This window comes from Eptatretus burgeri, chromosome 13 (genome assembly GCF_056783735.1).
Source record: "Eptatretus burgeri isolate ZD-2024b chromosome 13, Ebu_testis_v1, whole genome shotgun sequence".
NCBI lineage: Eukaryota > Metazoa > Chordata > Myxini > Myxiniformes > Myxinidae > Eptatretus > Eptatretus burgeri.
Window position 1 is genome coordinate 20719739 of NC_140973.1, and position 25106 is coordinate 20744844.

The following is a 25106-nucleotide window of genomic DNA, read 5'->3' on the forward strand; positions in this document are numbered from 1 at the left end:
TTTTTCTTCTTATGCTGCGACTTGGCGCTGTAAGGAGCAATGGTGGAGTCATGTTTTACCGCATGACATTGAATTCCCCCCCCCCCCCTGGGTCCTGCCTTGAAGGCTAATCTATCATTCATGTGAATAACCATGCAATCATGTTTGTAATTCTTCGAAAATTAATATCAGTGGTTTATGATGGAATCAGTAAATCCTTTTTCCAACTCAACCGCTCATTATGGTTCACACAGCACCAATCAGGATATGTAGCATAGACCATTTAATTTATTGTGGAGTCCACTTATAATATTGTTACAGCCATCGGACTGTTCCGGTTGTCCGGTTCGAATCCGATGGGTCACATCAAAGGACCACAACAGTTGACTGCTTCGACAAAGTCTCAAAGCAGCCCAGTGCTGCGCTGATGGGCATCACGTGACTGGATCTCATTTTCGGCAGAGCAACCTCAGTAATGTGACACAATCTTACTAGCGGCATGGAGACCATGATCAATTATCCTTCAACTGGTCTTTATAAAACCACCAAATGAAGCAGCCTCCGCAGCCAGAATTCACCCCCGAGTTTACTGGAGTTACACCGCATTCACAGCCCTACCTTATTCAGCAATGCATTTCCTCTCTTGACTCGCGGAGCTTCGTACCACGTGCCACGTCACAGCTCTATCTTCAATGGGTTTTCACTCCTTTCAACCATGGGATGACTAACATCACACCCCTTTTGGTGAGCAGCTTATTCTCATGAGCGCTGGCCATTTATGACACCCGAGTCACCGAGTGGATCATATCATTTTGTGGACATGACGCCAAATTGGTCGACTGGCGATACACCATTTCTTGCTTCTCATTGAACTATCTTTAACAATTCCTGAATAGAAAGCGGACATCCACATGGAAGAAAGTGAAGAAGCAATTCAGGATTCTTCGAGCCCGAATTGCCAAAGAGTGAAATGTCAAAGCCACACCTCAAACCCTTCTTCAAATTACTGCCCAACCGGCACCTCACCATTCAAATCGTACATCACAAATGCTAGAATGGCTCAGCTTCGTGATTGATTGAAATTGCACAGGTGGACATCTTCACCATCTTTCTGGCGATGTAAAAGCTACCAGACAGACCGCTTTTGCTGGCTGCCCATGAGTCAGCCTTTTACATCATTTACAAGCTGTTGACACATATAAGTTTCCCATCATGTGACCGTATTACTTGTTCAATTCCTAATTTAATTCATCATTTTGTACTTTTTCTGAACACTGTAACCCAAAGGCGACGGAAGGTATATTTAGAAACTCAGAGCCATCTATCTATTGGTTACGCAAAATGGCAGAATTTCTGAAACCCACACCCTCACCTCCTGATCCTCCCCATGTGTACTGCATTTAATTCCCTTTCTCTTTCCTCTCCTGCCCTCTCGTTATTCCTATTTACTTCCAAGCTTCATGTTCAATGTTCTTATTCAATCTATCACAAATCTGTAATTGCAAGTTTTCTTTGTTCTGCTTTGTATTCCTTGAAACGTACATGCTTTGTCTTTTTCTACATTTCTTTTATTGAGACAATAAATGGCTTTAAAACAGTTGTAACATGTTTTTCCTTTGGATTTCTAGATACACACAAGCTCTAAAGTGAAAGCAACAACAATAATGAAAGAGCAGTACTCGACTTCGACAAGGTTAGTATCCGTCCCATTTCGGGCATTAACCCTATAGTATGTTAACACCCGACAGGTAGTCATGCTATACTTTGCTTCTCACAGAGGTGAGCATACCTTTCTCAACCCCAAGTTTATAAAACAATAATGAAAGTCAAAACAGCATTTCATGAATGAACAAAGGAGTGGCGTTGTCTTCAGGGGTGCTTTGGATTGGCTCGCGTCATGCAGGTGGAATAAGGGACAACATGAGACAATGGGACGCACTGCGCAGGGACACACAGTGAGCGTAACAACACGTAGTCACCGTAGTAGAGGATGGCCTGCACAGTGTCGTATGTGGTCATACCACAGCTTTTGGGCTATATTGAGCACCACACAGAGAAGAATAAATGATTGAATGTCAGCAAATGTGCCACAAAACATCACAGCAATGAGCATGTTTTACATTATCTTGATAAGCAAATTGCTCTTGACTGTCAAAATCTGGTTCCAACAAAGTATAAACCACCTGCATCCTGGGAGTCGACTCCTCCAATCCACTGGATCTTTATATTTAGAATACAAAATCAAAGTTGTGGTCTTGAATGTGATTGTGCAACAGATGAGCGGTACCCAAACCAACTATGAATTGATTTACCTGAAATACCATGCTCACCTGCAGTTTAGGGCCATCGACGCACCAGGCAGCGATGTCACGATGCGTTGGCAAACAAGGCAGGCAGGTTGTCACAGAAATCTCATTGGGGGCGAGCAAGATGGTGTTCAGTCCGAGCTCTGCCGTGCACATTATCACCAGATGTGAAAGACATCAAGACTGAACCACCCACATGATGAAAAAGGACGTCTCTTTCACACGCACAAGGCCCTTTCACATATACACACAACAAGTCTTCTTTCTCTCATAAGTTGAAAGGAACTTAATCCACCGGATGTGCATTGTTTCATTTCAGAGACAGAATGGCAATATCTATATTGTGGGGTCTGGACAGCTGGAGATGGAGGAGGTGGAAAGATAACATTCGAGGTTGAAATTAATTTTGATTTTGGGCTTTAATCTTCCACCGTCCTTGGAAAAGCCTCATTTGATTTATTTTTCATGGTATTTTATAAGATTCTCATCAAATCTCCTGAAAAGTACAGAAGGAGTTTTGTGTTTGTAAAAGAGTAGGTGAGACACACTTGGAGCGTTCAAAAAGGTCTACAAACACGATACTCACAACAGTCCCAGAGACCCAGATACAGAAACATTTGTTTCATTTTTCAATCTGTAAGTAGATTTTATTTGTGCCGTGTCTTGGACTACACTAGAATATGACTTCCTTACAAAGAACCTCAACAAAGGAGGAGGCCATTAGGCCCATCAACCGCTGCCCTATTATTACCAACCTATGGTTGTTTAATTCGTTATCCATGCTGAGCATCAACTAAGGAAGCAGTACGTACTATTTTAAAAGTCTTTGGTATGACTGATGGTGTTTGGAGTGGTTGAACCATTGACCTCCCAGATTCAAGGCGGACGCTCTAACCATTACACCACCGATTCTGATGAGTATCTGTTTGTCAAACATTTTTGAACGCTCCACGAACAATGACAGAGGGAAACAATTTTCAAAAAGGCAATTTCCTATCACTCATACACTCATTCACTCATGCAAAGTGTTCAGCAAACCTTTTGATGTGAGCTTCAAGGTGAGTGCGCAGCAGGCCAATGTTGAGTGCTCTGTCTCATTATCGAGTGTCACAAACCCAGCACCTTCCAGTAGCATTCGTGCCCATACCTCATCATCTGCTGAAAACAGTGCCATTGACACTCAACATTGACAGGTTGGGTTAGTGACAAGGACAAATTGATGAAATTTTGGTAAAGATCAGGATCCGGATGTGCATACGACACTTTTAAAAGTGAATCTTCACCATTGAGAGATGGAGCTAAACGGATATATAGCACGATATCTCAAAAAGTTGTGGACGGATTCGGAAAAAAACTTAGTGGACACGTTGGGTGTACGTTGGGTGGGGACCACGACAAATTGATTCAACGTTGGTGAAGATCCGAATCCAGATCCGGATCCAATAATTTTTAAGTGATTCTTCACCATTGAGTGATTGGGCCAAAAACTATATATAGCACGATATCTCAAAAAGTTGGAGACGGATTATGACAAAACTTGTTGGATGAGTTGGGTAGATGACAATAACAAGGTGATTAGATTTTTCTTCATGTCTGGATGCAGATCTGGCCTATCATTATGATACAAAGCCTAAACCATTCAGCCTGGCGGAGGTATGCGCTCTTCCGAGTGCCGTTCTAGTTTTACTTTAGGAGCAGCCTGGGGATGAGGTGGGGAATGGTGGAGGGATAGTGGGGAGGTGGGGCAAATATATTTTATCATAGCTAATAATCCCCCCCCCCCCTGTTTGCAGCAGGGATCAGTAAACCACTTGCACTGTGGCATGTATAGAGGTGAAATTGTAAGTCGTCTTCCCCCTGCCGCCACTCCCCAGCCCCGCATTCAGCCCACCGCCTACGGACATCAGATAGAGTCAGATGTGTGGGTTACTGTGTTCAACTGGCATCAGTGAGGGGACAGGATGGATTCAACTGCCATCAGTGAGGTGACAGGAAGGATGCGGGATGACAGGCTCGATCATAGAGCCCTAGCCCAGCACTAGTAGTAACGTCATAATGATGTCCCATACGTAACGCATCATACTACACTGCAATCTCACTAAATCCCTCATCACGACACCTAGCGTCTGTCATTCAACCCATCGCCTATGGATGTCACATAGTCATAGTCATATATATGGGTTATTGTCTTCAACTGCCATCAGTGAAGTGATGGGACCGGTTCGCTGCTGAATGCTGGGATGACATGCACATCCGTAGCAGATTAGTCTCGGGCTAAACATAATGACGTCCCAGACGTAATGCCGTTATGATGTCTGTCAGTTAAAAGCTTGATGTTGTGGTAAATTTTAATACCCATAAATGAACGATTAAAATGGACTGTTACATGTTATAAGTTTCGTGTAACATGGATCGGTAAATTGTAATATGAACTGCTTGATGTAATGAGCTAACTTTGACTGTAGATAGCAGTATTGTACTGTAAATTGCCTGGTGAGATTCGTGGAAGTGCCAGAACATTCTCAGACAAAATTTCCAGTATGGACAAGATTCGCTTCTGCTGGAAGACACAGGATTGTTCTGTGTTACAATATAAACCTGCGAGAGCGACATGTACATGGGTGATATGTGATGAGCTGTGTGTTTCCATTGTCCCATTGCTCGATTTAACTCTGAGTGAATGAGGTGTTAATGTCCAAAGCAGTTGATAACGTGTGGAGTTGATCGTAATCAGGTTGATTCAAACTCGTTAAGATTGTGTATCAGGAAAGATTTCCTTTGAGCTCTTTAGATCAACCTTGTGGACGGCCATCCTACGAGAGGACACCTTGATGGGAATCAAAGAATCGACAGTCCCGAAGGACGAGGTGAACATGCGTGAGTTATGCCGGCAGGACTGGGACACTGGGCGGCGGAAACAACTCGACGTGGGAATCGGAGTTGGACATTGCACGTCACGGTGAGCTTCCTCATTTGACTTTGTATCTGTTCGTTTGAAATACAAGTTTCTAAAACGGTACACTGTTGATGTGGTCAATGTAACGTCATTCAGAAGTTACCGACACCAACTAACAAAGATCCTATTTGAGTGGGAGCTGACCTGGGCGTTCATCGAGACTCGTGAAGCTCAAAGCTTGGTTGTAGTCATTCGAGGACGCGCTGAGTCCAGCTCCACAAACCACATAAGCACAGCAAAGGGAAGGAAACCCCGAAGGTGCGCACGTATCGTATCCCACCACCCCCGACAATGTCCCAGCCAAAAGAGCGTGACAAACAGAGGAACGGATGGACGCAGAAATTCAGCTACTTTAAAATACAGATGAGGCCGTTGTTTGCCACCACTCTCGCCAAATTCCAGGTATTTGCCTTGACTACTACATCACTAAACCATCTCTTTCCATCTGGTATATCATTCTCGGAGCTCTGATGCAATGGCCAGAAGAGTTGACTTTTATTCAAACGTGGGATCATTTGGTACCCACCTTGCACCAACCTAATGGGATTTCAAATGAGAATGAATGATCATTTCCACATTTCCAATTCTTCTACAATTCTACGTGTTGTAATCTGGCGATTCTCCACAATTAAATTGGTTGCTCAACACGTTTAATATTTGCTTTGAGTGACAGCAGTTTGGTTGCATCTGAGAATACTCAAGATTGCTCACACATTCTTGGCCCTTTATGAACCTGCTGCACCATCGAAACACAAATATTTTGAATACATACGTCAACAAATTGTGCAAGTGGTGTCCTATGAATTGGAACCAGTTTGATGTTTTTCCACAACAATGTGACCGCCATCTTGATTTTAACCCAGGATGCTTGGACCAGGGTTGTATCACTTCCTGTGTATAACCTGCTCAAGGGAGATGATATTACTGCACATTTCAGCACTGAATCTTTTTTTTGTTAAAGTTGTTCTCCAATAGAGTCTCCATGCCGATCTCAAAATGCCATTGTATCTGTGTACGTTGTTAGCCCAGAAGGCTGGTTGACCAGTGAAGTGGAAATGAGCCCGATAATGTAATTATCAATTATTTCCTACCATTGGGGCTATGATGGCCTCTGACGTATGCACAATCGCCTCTGAGCCATCCAATCTGGATTCAAATCTCAGCCCAGCTACAAACAGTCTCCCTGGTGTCTCATAGGCAGGGCAAGGCATTAACGTATGTGCTGCTCCTTGGATTGATGTTAAACTGGGCATATCCCATCTGCCAGCATTAGTTGGTGGACATTATAGATCCTCATAGATCCCACGGTGTCCTGCACGAAGAGTAGGCTTGCTATCGCCGTCACGCTGAACAAATTCCAAATTTCTGTGCTAACCTACATCAAGGGTACAGCCATTCCCTCAGCCAATGATGCTACTCACATCCTTGTGCTGCTTAGGAAAGTAGAAGAAGATGTCCAACCTTCTCGTGGAATTGCATCCATTAAAATGGCCTGACTTATGAACAAGCAATTTCATAAACACGTTTTGACAGCTGATACAAATCAGTCAAACATGTGTTGTAAATGCATTCGATTGTGTGGGAGAAAATTACAACCTCCAACGGAATTCAGAAATGAAGGAAATGCAAGGCCCATGGAGTGTGATCCGTTGAATGACAGTCTGTGGAACACCTCATCGGCACACCTGCAATACAACACACACACACACACACACACACACACACACACACACACACACACACACACACACACACACACACACACACACACACACACACACACACACACACACACACACACACACACACACACACCTTGTGAATATGCATTAACTGGGGTTACCGTTTGGTTTTCCCCAGACATTTCCTCCTTTTTGGCCATTAAATCTCTGTCCAGCCAGGTGTTTTTAAATGCAGTATCTAACAATGTCCAGGATTTTGACTTTTTTTTTTTTTTGCTTTTGCATTTTCAAAGGGATAAATTTTAACATTTTTACCTTATCTAAACGGTTACACCATTTTTGTACATATTCTTATGGTGATAAAATGTGGTTATGTAATGTTTGGACCAGGACAGTTTGGCACAAGTCTGTACTACTCATGGCATAATGGACGTGTTCGAACATTGACACTCGCGCATCCACTTCCTGTCCAACCTCGAAGTGAGAGAGTCCAGTGGGGTGCTCAGTCCGCAACTTAGTGTCTTGTCTGAGTCCGTACCACACACACTTGTTTGATTTTCTTCAAGAGCTCTTTATTTGATATTTTAATTTACTGCCATAAACACAATGCCAAAACGAAAGGGTAAATTCACTGCAGAACTAAAGACAAAGTTCCCGTGTTTTCAAAGTCTTCGAGAAGAATGGGAAGCCGAGTGCTTGGTATGTAGAGCTGGTACACTTGTGTCTGTGGCAAATAAAGGTGTTATTGATTTACAATCTCATGTGGACTCGGACAAGCACAATATTTCCAGTAATAATTCAGTATTTAGACTGGAAGAACGGTGGTTTGCAGGCAAAATTAATCAAGGTCCAGAACACACCTAATGAGACCGCCGGTATGAGTGCGAAATACGTAAACGCTTGAAAAGAGTGTCTTTTTTGGAGTGTCCCTCTCCAGAGTGTCCTCTTTTTTTTGGAGTGTCCCTCTCCGGAATGTCTTCTTCTTTGGAGTGTCCCTCTCCAGAGTGTCCTCTTTCTCAGTGTCCCTCTCTGGAGTGTCCTCTTTTTTTTGGAGTGTTCCTCTCCGGAGTACCTTCTTTTTTGGAGTGTCCCTCTCAAGAGTGTCCTCTTTTTGGAGTGTCCCTCTCCGGAGTATCCTCTTTTTTGAAAGTTCAAATTTGGTAACCCTCCATTAACGGGACATTTCGTTTAGTTATTGCTGGCAAATACAACCCGTCGCTTTCCTGACGGGAATATTAAGGGGGGAGGGGAGAAGGAGGGAAAGGAGGAATGGAGGGGAGGGAGAGAGGACGAAGGGGAGGTAGAGAGAGAGAGAGAGAGAGAGAGAGAGAGAGAGAGAGAGAGAGAGAGAGAGAGAGAGAGAGAGAGAGAGAGAGAGAGAGAGAGAGAGAGAGAGAGAGAGAAGAGAGAGGGATTGGTGTGGGGGAGAGAAATAGGGGTGAGAGAGAGGGGAGGGGTGTGAGAGGGAGAGGGGTGTGTGAGGGTGAGAGGGAGAGGGGTGTAAGAGAGAGAGGAGGGGGGAGTGCAGAGGGGGAGAGGAGAGGATGGGGGGATTTTAGCAGATGTGATGCCCAGTTTAACATCCATCCAAGAGATGGCATACACATTGATGAATCACCCTGCTTGTGAAACACCAGGATGACAGTTTATAGCTGGATCGTCCCAATCTCCCCTCTCATCCCTCTCCCTCTCTCATCCCTCTCCCTCTTTTATCTCTCTGTCTCTCTCCCACCCTTCTCCCTCTCTCTCTCTCCCACCCTTCTCCCTCTCTCTCCCACCCTTCTCCCTCTCTCTCCCACCCTTCTCCCTCTCTCTCTCCCATCCCTCTGACCCTGTCCCTCTCTCCCCCTGCTCCTCCACCCCTCCTCTTCTGTTAAAGGGACTGTGAAGAAATGACTGGTTTAGTTTTGAATTTTTGGGGAGAAAGAGGAGGGAGGGGATTGATAGAGGGATGGGAGGGAGAGAGGCTGGAGGAATAGGGGGAGAGGAATAGGTGTAGGAGAGAGAGAGGGAGAGGGGTAGGAGAGAGAGAGGGAGAGAGAGAGAGAGAGAGAGAGAGAGAGAGAGAGAGAGAGAGAGAGAGGTAGGAGAGAGAGAGAGAGAGAGAGAGAGAGAGAGAGAGAGAGAGAGAGGTAGGAGAGAGAGAGAGAGAGAGAGAGAGAGAGAGAGAGAGAGAGAGAGAGAGAGAGAGAGAGAGAGAGAGAGAGAGAGAGAGAGAGAGAGAGAGAGAGAGAGAGAGAGAGAGAGAGAGAGGAGGGGTTGGAGAGAGAGGGAGAGGTGTGGGAGAGAGAGGAAGAGGGGAGGGGGAAAGAGTCACAAGGGTGGGAGGGAGAGGGATTGGAGAGGGAGGGGTGGGTGAGAGAGGGAGAGGGATTGGAGAGGGAGGGTTGGTGAGAGAGGGAGAGGGGTAGGAGAGAGAGAGAGAGAGAGAGAGAGAGAGAGAGAGAGAGAGAGAGAGAGAGAGAGAGAGAGAGAGAGAGAGAGAGAGAGAGAGAGAGAGAGAGAGAGAGAGAGAAGGGGTTGGAGAGAGAGGGAGAGGTGTGGGAGAGAGAGGAAGAGGGAGGGGGGAAAGAGTCACAAGGGTGGGAGGGAGAGGGATTGGAGAGGGAGGGGTGGGTGAGAGAGGGAGAGGGATTGGAGAGGGAGGGTTGGTGAGAGAGGGAGAGGGATTGGAGAGGGAGAAAGAGAGAGGGGAGGGGGGAAATAGCAGCAAGGGTGGGAGGGAGAGGGGTGGGAGAAAGAGGGAGAGGGTTGAGGGAGAGGGGAGAGAGGAACAGGGGTGGGAGAGTGAGGAAGAGGGTGGGAGAGTGAGGAAGAGGGTGGGTGAGTGAGGGAGAGGGGTGGGTGAGTGAGGAAGGGTGGTGGGAGGGAAAGGGGTGGGAGAGTGAGTGAGAGGAGAGAGGTGGGGAGAGGGGGAAGAGAGGGGAGGGAGCTTGAGGAGTGGAGGAGGAGGCGATTCCGGCAGATGTGGCATCCAGTTTAACAGCACACACAATGATTAATCACCCTACCTGTGAAACACCGGGAATGCAGTTTATGGGTGGGTCAGGATTCGAATACAGGCTAGACAGCTTAGATCAAGTGTGCGTACATTTTGGCTATCCTGCTGTGATAACGAAACGTTTCCTTTTTAAAAATTTGTCATTTAATGCAGGGCCATCGCAGGTGAGTGACCACTGAATATTGTTCAAGTCGATCGATATACAGTATTTGGTGACAGTGCGAATATTGTATAGCACTCACCAAGTGGCTTAAGCACTCCTACAAAACAGTTGATGCGGAATGGCTCGATTGGCAAACGATTATTATCAATCACTGAACTGTCATATTAAACACAACACCTGGAGACCCACAAAATATCAAATATGTCCGAATTGGACAAATTAACCCTTTTTGAACTGCTGCTCAGTCCAATTCTGGAGCTTAAATTTTGTAATTAGTTTAGTTTAAGAAATTATGGCATGTGTGGTGGGAGAGGTCATGGCGTGTGTGAAAATGAAATAAAGCCACAAGTGCTGGCATCTCCAGGCGTTCATAAGCACTGCAATATACCCAGCGATTCATAGCTATGATGAACACGCATTCAATAATATGAGTGTGGAAAGTGAAAAAAAAACTTTATCGTTAAGAAATTGCTGTGGCCTGTTCCAAGTCATTGTATGGTTGAGCAGGCCAAAAAATATGGTGGTTTCAAACCCCAGTGAGGTCACCCAGGATGTGCCTTAATACCCCATCGAGAGTGAGTGTCCGAGAATGCGCCTGATAAAGTATATAATTAAATAAGGCCGTTAATTATCTTCAAAAGGGGTGTTTTAATTAACACAAACACCAAATTTTCACTCTTGCACTTCCTTGGAGTTCCCTTAGTATGCATGTAAAGTTTAATGGTTTTGGAGTTATGGAGGAGACACACACACTGACATTTATTAGTCTAGAATGTGAGGGGCACCCGGCGTTGGAATTGATGAGATGAGTTCAACAATCGATGAGAACAAGCGAGAAATGACCACACTGTGGTCACAACCTGTGACACAAAAAAGCAAACCCAGGCAGTGTATGTAGCAGAGGCCTACAGGCCTAACGTTTAGGTCCACCAGAAAAACAAGATGGTGGCCATATCATTTTGGCTGGGTGCCATGGTGGGCGGAGTCAAATGACAGATGTGGGTGGGGTCCAGCAGCTGTCCAACTGAGTACCGACCAAAGAAGATTTCTAACGATCTTGTGGAATTGCATTAATTGAAACAGCCTGACTTATGAACAAGAAATTTCGTGTGCAAGTTTTGACAACTGATACAAAATCAGTCAAACATTGCAAGTCGTTTTTATACCCCTCTCCCACATTCAGCTCACCACCTACGGATGTCAGATTGTCAGATGTGTGGGTTACTGTGTTCAATTGCCATGAAAGAGGCAACAGTCTGGATGTGGGATGACAGGCTCGATTGTAGAGGCCTTGCCTTGCACTATAAGTAACTCCGTAATGATGTCAGCAGTGACAGTGACCTTCAGGCCTGACATGTTCGCTTCACCATAAAACCAAGATGGCGGCCATATCATTTTGTCGAGGTGCCATGTTGGTTGGAGTCCAGCGACAGATGTGGTCTGGCAGCTGCCTGACCAATGGGTGCACATTTCAAAAATCGACCTCCAACAACAACAAGCCGACCTCTTGTTGACCTGCGACATGTCGCAGGTAAAAATGACGACACACACACACACACACACACGGCTCTCAGTCAATATAGTTATATTATAGATTTAATATGACAGGCGATGTCAGACACCACTTTGCATTTCACGTTGATGTTCGGTGATACCCCAAAACGGGAGCCTCTGTGTTATCCTGTCTGACGTCAAATCACGAAACTATAAATCCGACTACGAGCTGTCAAGGTGCTTTGTTGACAGGGCATTGCAACAGCTGTTCTCCCCCCACCACCCCTTCCACACAAGAGGCAATTATACAATGGTATTTTGCAAAATTTTTATCTACATCAGTCTTTGATGGATGTTTCCGACTTAATGTTCTTTTCAACAAGACAATACGGTTAATATTGATCTGATGCTAAACATATTCATTCAACAGTGGTGGTTGAGGGGGAGGGGACAGGAGGTCGAGACGTTTGCATTTGACATCGCAACTCACATCGTTGATATGACGTCACAACTCACAGCGTTGCCTCGTCTTAACCTTAAATCGGGCCCCAGTCTAACCTGATCTTGCCCAGGCTAATTATATTTATTAACTGCAAACGCATTTTGCCTGTGGACTCATTAGAAGTCATCTACATATTACATACGCAGAAGAGGGTCTGGTTTGCGGGGTGGTTACATGGGGGTATGGGGTGTGAAGGAAGTGGAAGATCAGTAACTGATAATGTATATTATTTACGGTAATCTCACTTGATTTTATTGAGGAATTACATCATTACTGAGCTGCAAAATATAACAAGAGTACAAAAAAGTAAAACAAAGGTGTGTATATTTATCAGGTACGCAGGTGGCAGGAGCTTGGATGAATGTGGGGGATGGGGGGGGGGAGGGGGGATGCGTCAGAGGAGTCAAAATTATGCAATATTTGCACACATCAGAGATGGATGGCCCTTAACACCAACAATTATTTTTGCAACAGCGCTGTGATTTTCGTACGGGTGGCCTTCAGATCCCGTACTGTAAAATATTTGTGGCTCGTATGCTATAGTGTCGGTGCGCTGTATGGGGGGTCTGGCATGTGGAAGGGGGGACTCTTCCTCTGATCTTCAAGCTCACCAGGGTAAAACTATTTCGGAGACATAAACATGATCAAACGGTCTGCCCGCTTCTCTGGCAGCCCTTTCGTTCTTTTTGAAATCACTGAAGATGTATTTCACATAAAACATGTGACTTTATGATAATAATTGGATCATCTGTACTGCAAAGCTGAACCAGCCACAAGTCCAGGTATAAACGTGTTTCCATTAATACCAACAATTGCAGATGCTGCACCATTCCATTCCGACCTGAAATATAGATACAATACTGACCTGAACCAGAACCCTGGGGAGTCCATACTGTTCACTGACACAGTCACAGGGTCTTCCTCCAGCATGAGTGGACTCGCTCCGAGACCTCCAATAGCAGTTGCCAGGATGACTCCAAACAGCATTCCCACTGAGATCCTCATAGTGATGCACTCAAGGTCGTCCTGTTCACTGTCGAGGAAGTCTATCTATCTCCTCTCTATTTCTGTATATTTGTCCTTGTCTCTATTTCTGTCTCTCTCTGTGCTGCTTCCAAGCCTGACTGTCTCCGGTCTGAGAGACACTTTATACCACCCACATGGACGAGGCGGAGACACAATGAAACGGTGGCTAGTGTTCCATGGCTTATCTAGACCAGCCTTGCACCCAATGGTCCTTGTGATGTTCTTGTCTTTTGATCTCGAGCATTTCTCTGGCATGAAAAACGTGTCCATTTTTCTTTATTAAAATGTCGTAGTAGGTCTCATTGAAATACATCTGTTAATCCTTCGGTAAAATTAAGGCTCTTTCTGAAAACTGTATATATATAAATATATATATATATATATATATATATATATATATATATATATATATATATATATATATATATATATATATATATATATATATATATATATATATATCGAAATATGTGGAGCCCAAGGAGCACTCCCCCGGATCTCCAATGGACAGTCCACCAAAGAGTCACCTCAAACCCAAAGGCCTCAGCCCGGCAACTCTGTCAACCAGACAAAGATTACATGGTCAACATCAGTGAAACATCAAACGGAGCCACCGATCCAGATTTCAGGCTTATTTGCCCTCATCAGGAAGGCATACCGATAAATATCGAACCAATGATGAACACATTCATCGTTTATACATCAACATGATGTGTAAACAATGAATGTGATCATCATTGGTTAGATATTTATCGTTATTGCTTAGATATTTATATCCTACATGATGTACTCGTATAAACAACCAATGTGGTCATTATTGGTGAGATATTTATTGGCATTGGTTAGATCATTGGTTAGATATTTACATCATACATGATGTATAAACGACGAATGTGGTCATCATTGGTGAGATATTTTTCGATATTCCATCCTGATGAGGGGAAATAAACCCGAAATCCAGATAGGCTGCTCTGTTTGATGTTTAACTGATGTTGACCATGTAATCTTTGTCTTTTTGACAGTCGCCAGGCTGAGACCTCCGGATTGGAAGTGACGCTTTGGCGTCAGACTTTATGTCCATTGGAGATTGGGGGAGTACTCCTCATGCTCCACATATTTTGATTTACCTGCCGATCGCAAAACATGCCTTCTGGTTGATTGGCTAACATAACCGGGAAGAATTGTCTGGGTGGCAGATGGATGGTTGTTGTTTGCAGATTTTGCGGTTTTACCATGTGAGACATAATCTGTGGTTTGATGCTCACCATTGCAGCCAAGATATATATATATATATATATATATATATATATATATATATATATATATATATATATATATATATATATATATATCTATATATATATATATATATATATTGTTACAAATTTGGGAATTCGATTGCACACAACATTCAGGTTCCTTTAGTCAGTTATGTCGATAAGTGCTTGTTCCCTAGATAGTTCACCTTCCATTGTTTAATGGGCAGAAATCGATTAAGTGCGCTGTGATTTAATTTAATAGTTATGGAGCGATCACAACACAAAGGAAGATGCCTCTCCCCCTCTTCTGTGAAGAGGAAGAAGAGCCCTCCCGTCCCGTGATTCCGTAAACAACTCCCTCCCACCCGTGGTTGAGCATGGGATGGAGCACGAGGGCATGAGTCATGAGTCACGCCGGGAGCGGGGGAAGGGCGGAAGAGGATAAGGAAGAGATCCTTGAGTTGGTTCGTGTTCGGGCTTGTTTTTCAGTAGAGCTTCGGCTTCTGCTTGGCTCAGGTTAGGGTTGAGGCTTTTAGGAAGCTTTTTGCTTCGGCTTGGCTTTTAGCAGGCCTTTGGGTTCTGCTTGGTGAGGGTTGAGACTGCTGGTTGAGTAAGCTTCTTGCTCTGCTTAGCTCGACTTGGTTCTGGTTGGAGAGTTGTTCATCGGAGGAGTTGGTTCGGGTTGTCGTGGTTCTTCTTCGGCCTGGTGGTCGAGGAGTGTTGGCCTGGTTCAAGGGTGCTCGAGCTGGTTCGAGCCTGTTGCTCTGCTTCGTGGCCTGGTTCGGCTGGCTCTTCTTGGCTCGTGGAGCTCTTGTCCTCCGGCTCGGTTCCCAGCTTAGTGCAACTCCTTGGCCTCATCTTGGAGGTGGTTCTTCAAGATAGTGACGCATCGACGTGAAGGATCGGCACCTCATCTCACCAGCACGTGTTCGGAAGCACGAGAGGATTCGCTGGAGCTCGGGAAGGAACGCGGCTCACAGCGATTGGATCCAGCTCGCTCTCGCTGGAGCCCGGGTCCGAACAGCTTGAAGACCACACAAGGTGGAGAGGTTCGAGATAGTTTTTGGGTCTCAGCTCATCTGTCCTCTGAGTTGGAGTCCTTAGTAAAGGCATCAGCCACCATTTCTTGGGTGTGTGTGTGTACGTACGTGTGTCAGTGGCGCCATGTCTATCAAGTAGTAAACTGTTAAGTGCATGTGTAGATAATATTATCACGGTTGTAGTTCTTTTGTCATGCTTTTGTTGATTGCATAATTGCATGCGTGTTTGCCTTGCCTGATTGCATACGTGCATGCCTGCATATGTGCTTTGTAAATAAATGTTCTTGTGTGAATGTTCACCTGCTCATTGCGTCCTCTTCCCTCAATTGAACTGCCATAATTAAGTTCGGAATATAGTTGGTTCTTAATAGCCGATAAAATAATCGGATCTGGCAGGGCTTGGCGATATACACCGCTCGGCAAATCGCAAACGGAGCGAGCTGCTTAGCGGCTCGTTTCCAAGCAGGTCCCGCGGAGGTGTAAATCCCCGGCATTCTGTCTGCGCGTATAATTAGGTAAATCGACAATTCAGCGATCGGACCCTGTCGCGCGCGGACAACCCAAGAACGGTTGCAACCCAAGAAGACTTACGCAAGGTAAGTGCTAAATTTCTTTATTTATATATTGACTGTTTTTGACCTTTGAACGTGGTACATGCTTGAGAGCCTGATTGGTATGCATTGCTGTCTACGCCATCGCTGATGATTTGCCAATCAGTGATGAAACCGGTCCGGTAGCTGAGGGGAGTGTAAAGCATTGGGATTGCCATGTGTGTACTATGTGTGAACGTCTCTATAGTTGTTGAGGAACTCTGGGAAGGGTTTGAAACAGCGTTTAGCACCTACCTTGCATAAGTCTTCTTGGATTGCTTTCTGCAGCTACTTTGGTTAGAGGAGTGTGGGAGGGGTTAATTATATATATATATATATATATATATATATATATATATATATATATATATATATATATATAATATATATATATAACCGAGCCACCAGGGTGTAGTCGATTAGGTGAGAGCTGATTGACTATTCCCTCAATTCACAGGTGAAAGATGTGGGTGGGTCTTTCTATATATATATATATATATATATATATATATATATATATATATATATATATATATATATATATATATATATATATATATATATATATATATATATATATATATATCTTTCTAACCAGAGACTGACTGACTCACTGACACCGCATCCATCCATCAATTGTGACCATACTCTGTACAGAGCATTGGTGCTGCCCAAGCAGTCTCCTTGGCTATTGGGCACAATCCTGGGCAGGTCACCACTCCAACACATTTTTACTCATTTTGCTGACCACAGAAGGTTGACAGGCAGAGTCAACCCCACCTGGTATTGATTCAGCAGCTAAGTGGGATTTGAACTCAGGATCCAAGGATCCCAAGCCTACCACCCTAACCATTAAGCCAAACTCACTGACTCACTGAGTGATATTAAAGATCGGTACCTTCCGGGTGAAGTAGAAAGCTGAAATTTTGTGTGCTGGTGGATATCAAGCTGTTACACTGGGAAAAATCACAGAATCGTTGGACAATATCCATAAATGAAAATAGAAATTTTTTTTTAAAAATAGATGAAAAAAATGCAGGTCAGCGACCCGAGATAGTGGAGGAGGAGGAGATTGGGACCATACTCTGTGCAGAGCGTTGGTGTTGCTTAAGCAGTCTCCTTGGCTAATGGGCACAATCCTGGATGGGTCGCCACTCCGACACAGTATACCAGCATGCTGGCACTCATTTTGCCGACCTCAGAAGACAGTGGGGAAGCACAGTATTTTTGTGTGCTGATGAACATCGAAGCCGATACACCAGGAAAAACCACAGAACCATCAGAAAGTATCCATAAAAGAAAATATAAATAAATTATAAAGAATAAATAAAAAATCAAATGCAGGTGAGAGACCCGAGACGATGGGGAAGCATGGTCATTTTGTGTGCCAACTGACATCGAAGCCGATACACCAGGAAAAATCACAGAACCATCAGAAAGCATCCATAAACGAAAATATAAATAAATTATAAAGAATAAATGAAAAATCAAATGCAGGTGAGCGACCTGAGACAATGGGGGAACATGGTTCATATGCTGACACAATGTGTAAGCACACCCAACTAGTAATATATAAAGCTCTTTATAACCAGTAAGTGAATGACTCACTGACTGATATTGAAGATCGGGACCTTCCGGGTGACATAGAAAGCTGAAATTTTGCATGCCGATGGACATCGAAGCCAATACAGCAGGAAACATCACAGAACAATCGGAAAGCATCCGTAAATGAAAATATAAATAAATGAAAATAAACAAGTCAATAAAGGAAAAAAATTCAGGTGAGTGACCCCCTGATGGCGCCCCGCTTCTGCCCCACATGGATTGGAGGTTCGGCAGTAAATCAAGGGGAACTACTCCCCTGAGCCTGTTGACTTCTCCTCAAAAGTTCGGGGCTCACTCTTTGCACCAAACCTGTACCTTTGCACGAAAACTTACGCCTTCTTGGAGCTACAAAACCGAATTCCTCATAAAGCACATACAAGACAAATTACAAAGGAAAGAACTTTAAAAAGGGTTTTAAGTGAAAAGTGGTTTTAGACACAGATATTAGGGAAGGAAAGCAACAGCTTTCCATGCAAATATCGAAGGATAATCCTATTACAATTAAATCACCTCACGCTTGTACTAAATATGCACTGTGGAAATAACTATTGCCAAGCTAATGATCTAAACCCATCGAAGCCATTTCTGCAACAATGTATTTCCACAGTCTTGAAGGAATTCCTACATATGCTGAGCACTTGTTGGCTTCCTTTCCTTCATCCTGCAGTCCAGCTCATCCCAAACCATCTCAATTGGGTTTAGGTCGGGTGATTGTGGAGGCCAGGTCATCTGATGCAGCACTCCATCACTCTCCTTCTTTGTCAAATAGCCCTTACACAGCCTGGAGGTGTGTTTTGGGTCATTGTCCTGTTGAAAAACAAATGATAGTCCCACTAAGCACACACCAGATGGGATGGCATATCGCAGCAGAATGCTGTGGTGGCTATGCTGGTTAAGTGTGCCTTGGATTCTAAATATATCGACAACAGTGTCACCAGCAAAGCACCCCCACACCATCACACCTCCTTCTCCATGCTTCACGGTGGGAATCACATATGCAGAGATCATCCGTTCACCTTCTCTGCATCTTACAAAGACAGCGGTTGGAACCAAAAATCTCAAATTTGGACTCATCAGACCAAAGGACAGATTTCCAACAGTCTAATGTCCATTGATCGTGTTTCTTGGCCCAAGCATAGGTACCTAGAAGTTATGGAGATAGAGGGGTAGGGGGATGTTGATAAGACTTTTAGGTAGTTTGAGCATTGATGGGTGATTGTGTGCATGTGTACGGAGTGCTGTTGGTGGGGGTCTTGTCAAGGGAGGTTGTGTGGTTGATGTTGTGTGTTTTAACCAAGCCCATGCCCCCTCCCCTGAGGGAAGAAAAAAAGATACAAAAACTACAAAAAACGATATATATATATATATATATATATATATATATATATATATATATATATATATATATATATATATATATATATATATATATATATATATATATATATATATATTGGTGTTATGATGCACTTCTAATTGTGATTGGTGAGGCCAGGTCATATTTGGAACCAACAAATGCCATCTGCCACATGCCCACCAATCACAACTAGGAAACATCATGGTGGTTTTTCAGCAGTGGGGAGTTGTATCTATGGGATTATTGAAATTAACCCACTGTGCAAATGTGATTATTTAAATTATCCATCGCTTTGCGTGCATGTGTGCGTGTGTGTGTGTGTGTGTGTGTGTGTGTGTGTGTGTGTGTGTGTGTGTGTGTGTGTGTGTGTGTGTGTGTGTCTCCCCCTACCCCTACTCACTCGATGAGAGCTGATTGGTTATTCTCCCCATTTATGGATAAAAGACGGATTGGGTCTTCAAGTTTATATTGCTAGGCATTTTTACCCATCGCTTTGCTAATGGATCTAATCAAGAAGGCATGTTGTACTTCACAAACATTCTGCTCAGTTCATTCTATAATTTGCCCGAGATCATCTTTCATTTGCTTGGAAGTCGGCTAAAATCACCTTCATCAACCATTCTTGCTGTGTTAAGACGCAAGCAAAAACAACTCTGCTGCAAAGCTCAGTATTGGATGCTTTGGTTTCAATCTCCTCTTCAAATTAGTATGATGAAACATTTTGAAAACTTCAAATTATTCTCACTCAGATTTCAACATCACTGCAATGCATATGAAGTTGTTAAAACTTTATTTATCCAAGAAGATTATTTGTAACACCAGATACCACTGGGTGGCGCTATATGATACACATTTTCACAAAGAAAATTGAAGTCTTCTCCCCACCCTGAACCCCATCCCCTAGATATGCTACCCTGACAGAAACCATACTTGGGGTGCCCTTAGGCAACATGCAAAATTTGGTTGGATTTGGTACAGTCGTATTTTAGTTTTTGAAGTCTATATAAATATATAAACAAGCAAATAAACAAACAAACAAATTCACTTTTATAGTATAGATAAAACTCTGTCTTACCAATTACTCACTCACTCACTGATATAAATGCTTTGTACTTTCTGGGTGGGAGAGAAAGCTGAAACTGCATCCTGACGCAACTCGCAGCCAATATCTCAGGAGAAAAAAACAAAAAACAAACCCGTCGGGAAATTTCCGTAAATGAAAATATCCGAAAATAAAAAGTCAGCCCATACAGAATTGCTTTCACATGACGTAAAAGTCAGCCGGTGCAGTCACGTGACCCAAGACAATGCAGTTTACAAACAAAGTGGTTGCAAGGCAACGCCAACATGCACCACCTCTTATTTTATAACCCTTGCCGTATTTACATTAACATTTTCTATACTTGTGAACTTAAATACAGAGCTCATTCTAATCACTAATTTTTTATTTTCTTGAGTTATTTGGCTGCTACAGAATGCAACCACAATCCACTTCATCAAATATAAAAAGCTCTTTCACAAACCACTTCATCTATTTTACAGTTACCCCCTATCACCGTTCCGGCAGCAATATGTACATTTATTTTGACGAAAATCTAAAATAAGATCGGGTTAATTGATAGAACATCATCACATTTGTTTCGGGTTTTTGAAAGGTCCCGATGTTGGATATTTTTTAACATTGATGGCTGTAGACAAACGGACAAAGATACCTAGGGATTTTGTAAATTTGCAACGTCCCTTTTCGTGCACACAAGGATGAAAAGAAACGAAGATGCGAGCCATGATGGATGCTTTCTCTATGAGATTCTTTGAAGTTTCCCTAAACCTTCCTCCCATCAAGATTCGAATGAGAGCCTAAAGAAAATATTTCTGCTATGTTGTCAAAGTATACCATATGTTATGTTGATAACTGCAATTAACTTCCTTTAGATGGAATAGCAAGTGCAAATGTTCAAAAGCCTCACCAAATAAGTTTGCACCTATTTCGGCTTTTTCCTGATTTAACAGCCTTGACCAGTCCGTGGATATTTAATTGTAAAACATTGTTTTCCTTTACATGCCTTTGGAGAAAAAAATGTTTTGGTTCACAGGGTATCAATCTGTCTGAGAAAAAGATCCAAGGAGATAACACATCTACATATATGTATTATATATATATATATATATATATATATATATATATATATATATATATATATATATATATATATATATATATATATATATATATATATATATTGGATTGAAGTTTACAAGAAAATCATCCCTCACAGCAGATGAGTCTGAAAACTAAACCAAGAAGCTCAATCACAGGAAATGGAATAACCAGACTTTGTGGTGTAATGGTTGGAGTATCTGCTAAGTCTGGAGGTCGGTGTTTCGAACCTCGGCTGAGTTTTACCAAACACTTAAAAAGTAGTTTGAGCTGCTTCTTCACTTAACACTCAGCATTTTAAAAGGATAGAGCATGGATAAACAACAATAGCTTGGCAAACATAGTGCAGGCAAGCTTTGATAGGCCAAATGTCCTCCTGCATTGAAGTTCCTTGGAAGGGAACTCGTATGATTGTTAATACTACTACTACTACTGCTGCTGCTGCTGCTACTACTACTACTACAGGGTGACCTGAAAGTTGCTTTACCCCTGCTTTACCCCACCATCACCAGCTCCTCTTCCATTGCCACCACATAGTCCAGATCTAATGACTCCAGCTGACTCTTTGTGTGCTTCATCAAGGAGAAAGTGTTGACAAACCGGTACAGGATGATTGAAGAGTTACACGTTGCAGTCTTGGCCTCTTTCACACAGTTGACTTCACAAATACTACACATGTCTAAGAGGGCAACAAATCTAATGTTGCAAGGAGAATGATGGAGCACGTGCAGATATAATGACTGATTAATTATTGCAATTACTGCACAAGAAAACCTGTATATTAAGAGTTTAAAGAACGAATGCTTTACTGGGGAGGGGTTTTAACTTAATGGTAAAGTGACTTTCAGACCACTATGGATACTTTCTTCATGGCTCAGATTTTTCTCACTTCCTTGTAGGTTCAGCTGGGGAACATTTTTGGCCAAAGTCTTTTTCAAACTGGCTAACCAGGGCTGGCGTTCAAGTGGATAATCTGTCCAGGGTGTTGCGCTAACTCACCGCCTGCTCATGAAATACCCCTTCGGACGAATGCTGGCAGATGGATCCTCCAGCTTATAAACAGAGAAAGATATCCCTTACCCTGCCTGTGAAACACCAGGGTGGCAGTTTATAGCTAGGCATACATTCAAACCCAGGCCAGACAGCTCAGAGGCGAGTGTGCATACCTCCTATCTATCCTGCCAATCTTTAAAGGAATGGATCGCTATAATTTATTAATATAACGTGTTAAGTTCATGCGATTTCGGTACAATGTTGCTGATTACCTGCGGAGTCCTTTTATTTGAACATTACTGGGTGTGTTTTTTTTAATTGACTGAGAGTTAGGCCTGTAGCCTATTCAGATTTGGAGTGGAGAAATTTTTATTCCATTTAGCGTTTTATACTGCTGTGAATTATCTTTGTGAGAAACTTGTTTTATTGACCTTGTCAATTTTTCAACACCAGACCAAGACCTTCATGGAATTTGAGCTTGTGTATAGCTATTTACCTGATTGTGGCTGTACAAGTATAATTACAAGTATTCTAGTTTGTTTCTTTGTACCTTTGTTCTTCTTGTAAGCAGCAACGCACACCTTCAGCAAGAGGACATTCCAGTAAACGGCAGTGATGTCAATCCAAGTGTGCATGACAAACACAGAGGTGTTTCATATGCAGCCTGTGCCTGTTGGTTGCATCATTGGTTGGGGGCACAGCTATGCCGCTGATGCAATGCTCCTATTACCAGTAAGCTGGTACTCATTTTGCTGACCTTGGAAGGATGACAGGCTGAGTCAACCCACCTCGTGTTATTTCAATGGAAGGATAGGGCCTCAAACGCAAGACCCGACGATCTTAAGAAAGCCACCTTAACCATAACCCAACACTAAGGCTACGAACACTGAATGTAATACAGTTATAATTAGGATGCCATGGAGTGAATAAAACAGTTAAAATCTAATCTACTTGGAAAGTTAGCAAGCAAGCATGCAGCTATCTTTGCAATCCTCAAGGACGGGGAATTGGGGAACAAAAGGCCCATTTATCAGGTCAGGTATGGAAGCATGTGCCGGTCAGAACAGCACGCCGTTTTTTTATAGCTCAACATCATATGTTGTGGCTGATGTAGCACAACATCCAAGCTAACTGAACCAGAATGGCCTGCTCGGCCATCCAAGATGATAGCAATGCATTTATACATTAGCGTTCAGATGAGCTTCTTTCCGGAAATTATGTCAAGTGTATCTTTGAAAATGAATGACAAAAATGTTGCCTTTTCTTCTCAGTGTGGTTGGTGTGGGGGAGAGGGGTGATGGGGAAATGGGTGCTAAGAACCACAGAAACTTGAATGGAACAAATTTCTAAATCGCAAATGCTTTTTCATCATGTGTGCTTATAAGTGGAGATTAGAGCTTCAAAAAGTTTTTACCATAAGTGTACACTGTGAGTACCTTTACTAGTTATGAGGTCATGTTGAAAAGTAATTCCTCCTATTATTTTTCCTGCAAATCGGGAAAGATATTCTAATGAAACAAAGACAGATACTACCATTTGCAATGAGAGTGAGTGTTGATTGTTTTAATTTGAGTGTTGATTGTTTTACCAGTGAAATACTAAACAGTGAACGCACACATGCATGCACACACTCCAAAAAGACCTGGACAACTTTGGTTTTTTATATATTTAGTACCACAAATGATACAATCATATCCTTTGTTTCATATGATACAGAAACTCATTATGTTGTCTTTATTTTCAGATCTGGTGGTTTAATATAAAAGAAAATGACGACTCCACAGGAGAAAGCTCAGTGCATCGAATGGTTCATCAAGATGAGATCCGACAAGCAAGTTCAGTGTAATTTCTCTGACTACTATCAGAGAGTTGTACAAGAGGTTTAAGGAGACTGGAAGTTGTCAGAAACAGAAAAGCACCGGCCGACCAAGCACAAGTATAGTAGACGTGGAACAAGTGTGTGAATCATTTCAATAGAGTCCCAGACAATCAATTTGGTGCACATCCAGAGAACTTGGACTAACAACCACCACTGTACACATGATTTTGCATAAAAGACTGAAGCTTTCTGCCTAAAAGGTGCAGATTCTGCAGGAACTCAAACCAAATGACGGACCCAAAACTCAAGGTGTTTGCTTTGGAAATGCTCAGTCGCATAGAGGATAACGAAGATTACCTGAAAAAGGTCATGTTCACAGAGGTAGCTTGCTTTCATGCATCAGGGAAGATCAACCAGCATAACGTGAGGATCTGGGGCTTTGAAAATCCCCACATGGTTCTTGAACACACACACACACACACACACACACACACACACACACACACACACACACACACACACACACACACACACACACACACACACACACACGACAGTCCAAAGGTCAATGTTTGGTGTGGCCTCCATGACCGCTTGGTGGGTCCGTTTTTCTTTGCGGAGGATACAGTGACCTCAACAATTTACATGAACATGTTTGAAGGATTTGCCTTCCCGCAGATTGAAGACCTGCAACCTGATATCATTTTTCAACAGGATGGTCCCCCCCCCCCCCCACTCATTGGGCCTTAGTCGTTCGAGCCGTTGTGAATGAAACATTACCAAGTCGCTGGACTGGCCGAGATGGACCAACCGCCTGGCCCCCATGATCACCAGACATAACCCCCCCCCTGATTTTTTTCTGTGGGGGTTTGTGAAAGATGTTGTCTACAACACCAAGGTGGAAAACTTGCAGGATCTTCGTTCTCGGATCACAGCTGCATGCGCACTGGTGGACGCAAACAGTTTTATGTCCTGCGTGCGACAAACGAAGCTCACATTGAAGTGTATTGATGGTGTGCACAAATCGTTATGAGTTTCCGTATCATATAAGCCAAAAGGTATCGTATCATTTGGGGTTCTAAATATATTTACAACCAAAGTGGGCATCACACATAGACAAGAGGCTGCCACAGAAAGACCCTCTGCATCATAAAATACCCCACTTATCCTGCACAT

The 25106-nt window shown here is 43.1% G+C and overlaps 1 protein-coding gene across 4 annotated transcripts in view; it reads right to left on the bottom strand.

Moving 5' to 3' along the window:
• Positions 1–1525: 1525 nt before the first annotated feature.
• Positions 1526–25106, bottom strand: part of LOC147014016 (uncharacterized) — a 69714-nt gene continuing 46133 nt past the window's right edge. The window contains exons 3-7 of one of the 4 annotated variants that reach the window (XM_085851583.1): positions 18229–18410; positions 6838–6926; positions 3324–3443; positions 2310–2428; positions 1526–2013 (exon numbers count right to left, since the gene is read on the bottom strand). In XM_085851583.1, coding sequence (XP_085707709.1) covers positions 1849–2013; positions 2310–2428; positions 3324–3443; positions 6838–6926; positions 18229–18410 — 675 coding nt within the window. In that variant the 3' untranslated portion in view covers positions 1526–1848. Of the gene's footprint in view, positions 2014–2309; positions 2429–3323; positions 3444–6837; positions 6927–12948; positions 13338–18228; positions 18411–25106 lie in introns of those variants that run through there. The other 3 variants (XM_085851584.1, XM_085851585.1, XM_085851586.1) reach the window with 3 other exon arrangements.